The sequence below is a fragment of the Cebus imitator genome, unplaced genomic scaffold (genome assembly GCF_001604975.1).
Source record: "Cebus imitator isolate Cc_AM_T3 unplaced genomic scaffold, Cebus_imitator-1.0 Scaffold779, whole genome shotgun sequence".
Lineage (NCBI taxonomy): Eukaryota > Metazoa > Chordata > Mammalia > Primates > Cebidae > Cebus > Cebus imitator.
Genome location: NW_016108094.1, coordinates 203,070 through 210,208, shown reverse-complemented (window position 1 = coordinate 210,208; position 7,139 = coordinate 203,070). Strand labels below are relative to the sequence as shown.

Sequence of the window (7,139 nt, the reverse complement as noted above, 5' to 3'; positions counted from 1 at the left end):
AAAAAAAAAAAAAAAAAAAAAAAAATCACAAACAATACATTATCGAATTTAGCTTCCTTCATCTTTCAAATGTCATTTTCCCAAGGAGCCTCCCTTGGCCAACCCTCCCGATTCTGGGTGCCCTGCCCCTCTGTGGGCCCTGGCACCTTGCCCTTCCCAGTTAAGATCCCTATGACAATTGGGCTATTCTTGTCCTGTTACTTGTCACCCTTCCTCATATTCAGAACTCCCTAACAGGGGCTGGGTGAGGTGGCTCACGCCTGTAACCCCAGCACTTTGGGAGGCCGAGGTGGGTGGATTACCTGAGGTCAGGAGTTCGAGACTACCCTGGCCACCACAGCAAAAGCCCATCTCTACTAAAAATAAAAAAATTAGTCAGGTATGGTGGCATGTGCCTATAATCCCAGAGGCTGAGGCAAGAAAATCGCTGGAACCCAGGAGTTGGAGGTTGCAGTGAGCCGTGATCCTGCCACTTCACTCCAGCCTGGGCAAAAGAGTGAAACTCCATCTCAAAAAAACAAACAAGAAAACCTCCCTAACAAGGGCCGACTGTGGCTCCCGTAACCCCAGTCCCTAGCTTGGTTCCTGCCCGTAAGAGGTGCTCAATACATATTTGTGAAATAACAGAAGTAACACATTTCTTTTGTTTTCATGTCTCTCTGCCCACTCTCAAACATCAGAGCCTATCTTAGCTCAGCTCAGCTCTTGCAATACACTGGAGACCATCCTGGCAGGAGGGGGAGGAGACAGAATTCCCGCTCTCCCCCTCCCCCACCACTCCCAGGCGTCTCACCTGTACACCTGACGCCAACAGCTGTCTCTGTCATCAAGAAGCCCACAGGGCACACTCGGGCCACCTCCTGACAGCCGCCATGGTTGCAGGTAAGGTCACAGCCATACTCCCCACATGGTCCAGGACTTTCTAGAACAGTCATCGCAGCAGTGAGCATGCGCCCCGTGCAGTCCCAGCCACCCCCACCTCACCAGCATGCTCCTGAAATCTGTTGGGAGGGTAGCTCTGAAGGCAAACAGGCCTGGGTTTAAATCCAGCTCTGCCATTTACCAGCTGTGTGGCCCTGGGCAAGGCAATTACTTCTGTGCCTCGGTTTCCTCATCTATAAAATGGGCACACAATGTCTACCTAAAAGAGTTGTCTGAAGATGAGATGCCAGGACACATGTCAGATGCCTTTTGCCCAGCACATATCCTCGATGCTGACTCATCTGTTCCCAGCAGCCACCGCCCATCCCCAATTACCTGGGCAGGTGACCCCTTGCTCTCCATCCTGGCAGGAGCAGACGTTGGGAGCAATGCAGATGCCACTCCCACAACCAAAGGAGCAGAGGGCTGAGAGGAGAAACGCAGGTGAGAGACGAGGGACTGGGGCCCCCCGTCTGCCCCTTGGACCAGGTACACACACTGCTGGAGGAGAAGGCTCGGGGCCCAGGGACAAGCACTTACGCACGGTGCAGTGCCCACTACCAATAGAGGGCGCCCAGCCAGGGCAGCAGCCACTCCCGAACCCAGAGAAGCAGACGTGGGGGCCCAGCCGGTGTCTGCAAGAGAAGAGAAAGCACTTTCCTCATTCTATACTGGGGGAGACATTGCTCAACAGGAAAGTCTCCCAGCCAGACTGTAAGTCAATCAACAACCAGTTCTAGAGAACTGTCTGGAGGGACAATGGGAAGTTTCCAAAGAAAAATGACCCACAGTCTCTCCTGGAGGCAAGACAGAGACAAAAGTGTGAGATAACAGATTCTGGCCTCCTACAGACTGTCTGCCACATGAGCACACAGCAGAGTGGCCAGAAGAGGGGCCTCAGAGCTGAAGAAAGGCTGAGCAATGGATGAGGAGCCCCAAGGGTAGCTGCCTCAGGACCTTTGCACTTGCAGTTCTTGCTATAATAAAGGTTCTTATGGTCAGGTGTAGTGGCTCATACCTATAATCCCAGCACTTTGAGAAGCCAGGGCAGGCTAATCACTTTCAGCCCAGGAATTCGAGGCCAGCCTGGGCAACATGGTGAAACCTCGTCTCTACTAAAAACACAAAGAGGCCAGGCGTGGTGGCTCACACCTGTAATTCCAACACTTTGGGAGGTTGAGGTGGGTGAATCACAAGGTCAGGAGTTCAAGACCAGCCTGGCCAACATGGTGAAACTCCGTCTCTAGTGCCAGGCGTGGTGATGTGTGCCCGTAATCCCAGCTACTCAGGAGGCTGAGGCAGGAGAATCGCTTGGACCTGGGAGGTGGAGGTTGCAGTGAGCCAAGATCCTGCCACTGCACTCCAGCATGGGTGACAGAGTGAGACTCTGTTTAAAAAAAAAACAAAGAGCAAACAAACAAAAAAACACAAAGACTAGCTGGGCATGGTGACTCGCACGCCTGTAGGCTCAGCTACTCAGAAAGCTCAGGTGGGGGGATGGCTTGAGCCCAGGAAATAGAGGCTGCAGTGAGCCACATTGGTGCCACTGCATTCCAGCCTAGATGACACAGCCAAACCGTCTCAAAAAAAAAAAAAAAAAGGAAAAGGAAAAAGAAAGATTCTTCCTCAGACACACACTGGGCTCCCTTTCTCCCTTCACCCAGGTCTTTGCCCACAGCACCTTCTCAGAGAGGCCTTCCTTGTCCACCATAACCTTGCTTCATTCTTCTCTATAACTTTTACTTCCGGGGACATGAGATGAGTTTTTAATTTATTAATTCATTGTCTCCCCTACAACTCCCTGATGACAAGGGTTTCTTATCTAGTCACCCCAGCATACAGAGTGATGCCTGGCATATAGTACGTGCTCAATAAATGGCTGCTGAGGGAGAAGCTGAGATGGGCACTGGCATAGGTGATATATCTGGGGTGGGTGTGGGGTCATCAGTGAGCTGCCCAATACTGGAGGTAGTGGGGAGTCTGTTCAACCAAGCATGAGGTCCAAAAAGGGCGGGAAGCCAGATGCATCCAACTGGTTCTGGGTGCTGAGTGAGGCATGACCGTACAGCTATAAACAAGCTGCTGCCCCCACCTTCAAGGAACGTAGGGCAGACCAGGAGCCAGGTGACAACAGCATAGAGTGACAAGTGCCACAATGGGAAGGGCTATGGAGCCCTGAAGAGTGTCAGGGGGTTTCCTGGAGGGGCAGCATCTAGGCTGAGGTGAGAGAGAAAACTTTGGGAGGCCAAGGCAGGCGGATCACTTGAAGTCAAGAGTTTAAGACCAGCCTGTCCAACATGGCAAAACCCTGTCTCTACTAAAAATGCAAAAAATTAATTGAGCGTGGTGGTGTGTGTCTGTAATCCCAGCTACTCAGGAGGCTGAGGCAGGAGAATCGCTTGAACCTGGGAGGTAGAGGCTGCAGTGAGCCAAGATCGTGCCACTGCACTCCAGCCTGGGTGACAGAGTAAGATTCTATCTAAAAAAATAAATAAATAAATAAAATAAAATAAAATAAAATAAAAAAATAGGCTGGGCGCAGTGGCTCAAGCCTGTAATCCCAGCACTTTGGGAGGCCGAGGCGGGTGGATCACGAGGTCAAGAGATCGAGACCATCCTGGTCAACATGGTGAAACCCTGTCTCTACTAAAAATACAAAAAATTAGCTGGGCATGGTGGTGTGTGCCTGTAATCGCAGCTACTCAGGAGGCTGAGGCAGGAGAATTGCCTGAACCCAGGAGGCGGAGGTTGCGGTGAGCCGAGATCGCGCCATTGCACTCCAGCCTGGGTAACATGAGTGAAACTCCGTCTCAAAATAAATAAATAAATAAATAAATAAGTCAGTCAGCAAAAGAAGAGGAAGGAAGAGGGTGCTCCAGCAGGGGGAACAGCACAACCGCAGGCCTGGAGGGGGACAGAGAGGGCTACTGCAGCCAGCTCCAGTCATGGACTGGGCAGAGGGTGATGAAATCCAGGCTGGTTTGAGCATCGAACCACACTGTAACAGAAAAGGGACAACAAACCCTTTCCCAACGGTGGTCCACCTGTGTTCAGAGCTGAGGGAAGATGACTCTGCCAGGCAGGCACTTTGTAGAGCACCCACTCTGCGCTGGGCACCGCACCAGGCACTGGGGACATGGGACAAGGCAAACTTATCGTGTTCTTGGGGAGAAGAATCTGTGCCAAATGTGACAAGTATTCCGGAAAGGGAAGCTCAGGGCGCCACGGCAGCACAGAAATGTCTGAGGAAAGCTGTCCCTGGGGACTTTTTCCCTCTCTGACATCATCACAGAAGAGGGGGGACCTCCTGCTGACGGGAGCTGGCAGCGAAGTCTCACCCACCCCCTTGCTGGAGTGATTATGGCAGCAGTCCGAGAAGGAGGGAACTGGGCGAATGAGCGGAGCCTTGGGACTCTCAGAAAAGGACAGGCAGTGCCACCAAGGCGGCAGATAAAAGGGTGCCCAAGGGTGCTGGTGGAGTCAAACTCTGAAGTGGGCAAGGGCCAAGCACCCGCCAGAGCGCCCCAAGGAGCCTCCTAGGGCTGGTTGTGACCGAGAGACAGGTGGCGGGACCCTGTGGAACGCCGCGGAGCCGGGGCCGTATCCGAGCAGGAACTGGCAATGGCTGTGGAACACACGTGCGAGCTGCAAGCCTGGCCCAGCCGCCCCCACTGCGCGCCCCCGGAGGATGTGGCCGAGGACCAGGCCGCCCGCTGACACGGCGTTCCTTTGCTCAGAGCATCTTGCACACAAGCACACGGCCCAGCAGCGGCCGAAGGAAAAGCACGTGCGGAGGGCGGCATCCAACGCGAAAGACAGCGCAGAAGCAGGCACCCCACCCCCACCTGCGCGCACGCACGGACAGAAAAAGAAAGGTGACCCAGAGACCCCAGCGGTTCCAAAGTCCACAACGTTCGTAGGGCCAGGACCCAGGGAAAACCCCCACCCCTAGGGCTGCCGGCGCGGCGGTGGAGGCCTGGAGCTGCCCAGGCAGAGTCACGGGCACGCTGAGGGGCAAGCCAGTCAGTCCGGAGAACAGAAGACACGTCCGGGGCTCCCCTCTCCAGGGGTCCGCGCTCCTGGGCACATTAGGAGTCACCCAGCGCCTGGACCTCCGTTCCCCTAGGTCCCAGCCGGGAGAGCCCCAGCCAGGTGTGCACGATGGGCACCCGCCGAGAGGCGCAAGTTGCTGTCTCTTTGGCCCGTCCCAGAGCTGCCCCCGCGCGGATAGCACCCCGGAGGTAGCCCGGACCCGCAGCTGCCTGCGGCTCCTGGGCGCCCCTCCGCGCCTCTCGGCTGCACACCGGTAGCGCTCCCGAGGGGTGAGGGCGACGGGGGGGTAAAAGCGCGGGGCGCTTACCTCTCGGCCGCGAAGTGCCCGGGTGGCTTCCTCCCAGTGTAGCCTCGGGCCGGGGGCCCCGGCAGCAGGAGCGCGACACAGGCGGCCCGAAGGAGCAGTCCGGCCCACATCATCGGCGGCGGCGGGTCCCCCGGGCTGGGCTCGGCTCCGGCGCCGCGTGCCGAGGAGAGGGCTGCAGGCCCTCGCCCCTCCTCCTGGTGCCGCAGGGAGCTAACCAACGATCCCCGAACTGGCACGCGGAGCTAAGCAGGGGGGCTGAGGCCGCCAAGAGGAGGGGCCGGGGGCCGCGAGGGGACGCGGCGGACGGCTGTGGGGAGGGTCTCCGGCACCTCCAGGCGAAACACACAAAGGCAATGCCGCTCGCCCGCTGTACCTCTCCGCGAGGCACGGAGTCCCGGGCGGGGGCAAAGATCAGGGACCCCTAGAGGCGGGGTTTCGCGCTTGGCTCACACCCCCTGCCCGGGTTTGGGAGTCGGCTTCCTGCTAAGCGCTGACTGAGAGCGTCTGACCGAGGCCCCAGGAGGAAACAGATTTCGAGAACAAGGCTAGCGCCAAAGGCTGCGCGCCCCGGGCATGGCCCCTCTCGGTGGGACCCGCCTGGTTGTCACGAGGTGGGAACCGTGGAAATCCGAACCCAGGACGCCGGGTCGCTGCGCCGCTGGGCAGTTCCAGGCCTGCCCCCGGCCTGCCAGCAGGTCTCACCCCAACGCCCGAGTGCGTTGATCTGTGTCCAACCGCTCCCTGGCCAGGGGCACTAGCTGCTCTTGAAGCCCGGGGCTCCTTTGGGCACCCATGGGGCAGATGGCCGGCCTCCCGGCTGCAGGTGGCGAAGCGAGGAAGCAGCTGGCGCCATTGGCAGTGGAGAGGCAGAAACAGATCTGGAAGGCTCCTCTTTTCCCCTTCTGCAGCTGCCACAGGCTGCAGTCAGACTAGAGGGCTGCGGAGGGATTTAGGCAAGGAAGGGGCGCCTAAAGGGGCGCGTGGAAATCAGAATGATCCCGCTGGGAGAAAGCTGAAAGGATAACTGATTTTACCTTCTGCTCTGTGCAGTAATCTTTCCCTTAACCACCCACAATTAGCCAAGATTTTGCATAAATACTTCCAGGGGTAAGAAACTACCTGTTAAGAAGTGGTCCGATCCAGTTTTGAACCACATTTCTTTGAAAGTGCCTTCACTTCCCAGCGGAACAATCCCAGTTCCTTTGGTTCTGCCACTACCTTTGACCTCCTGCTTCCTCAGCCTGTTACTGAGCTGCTTAAACTGGTGGCCACAAATGGACATGGAGTACCAGGGGTGGCCTGGACTCATGCCTCCTTCCTGCAAACACTGTACTTTCACTAATGCACTCTAATATTACTTTTTTGTCAACCTAATGATGTTGTTAATGATGACACACTGAGTAGGCAGTAAAGAAAAACCGCAGGCATCTTTTGTTGTGCTTTTATGTTATTTAAACACAAGCAGCCAAGCGGGTCTCCCTACCTGAAGCTGTGTGGCTACATTTTGGCAGACATTCACCTTGAGGCCGTATTTCGCCTTGTTAGTTTTGGCCCATTTTTTTAATCCACTCTGTAGGTTCCAGCCCTGCAGGGTCCCATGAGTTCCTCTCTGCAGGTGTGGAGATGAGAAACTGTGGAAATAAAACACACAACACACAGAGACGAGAAAAGAGTTTGGGCCCAGGGGTCCACTGCTACCAAATCACAGAGACCAGCAGTGGCCCGAGCGTCTAGATGCCCTGACTTTTATTAAGTACAAAGCAGGGGGTATGGTAGGTAGGATGAGGTAATGGTGGCCAGTGATAGGGTCAAGTAAATCACATGCCTTGGAGACAGGGGCCCAAGACTTTGAAGAAGC

The 7,139-nt window shown here is 55.9% G+C and overlaps 1 protein-coding gene across 3 annotated transcripts in view; it reads right to left on the bottom strand.

Moving 5' to 3' along the window:
• VWCE (von Willebrand factor C and EGF domains) overlaps positions 1-5,997 on the bottom strand; it is a 36,734-nt gene extending 30,737 nt beyond the window's left edge. The window contains exons 1-4 of one of the 3 annotated variants that reach the window (XM_017519875.2): positions 5,282-5,993; positions 1,462-1,556; positions 1,258-1,347; positions 794-922 (exon numbers count right to left, since the gene is read on the bottom strand). In XM_017519875.2, the coding sequence (XP_017375364.1) occupies positions 794-922; positions 1,258-1,347; positions 1,462-1,556; positions 5,282-5,394 (427 nt within the window). In that variant the 5' untranslated portion in view covers positions 5,395-5,993. Of the gene's footprint in view, positions 1-793; positions 923-1,257; positions 1,557-5,281 lie in introns of those variants that run through there. The other 2 variants (XM_017519874.2, XM_037735334.1) reach the window with 2 other exon arrangements.
• Positions 5,998-7,139: the final 1,142 nt, after the last annotated feature.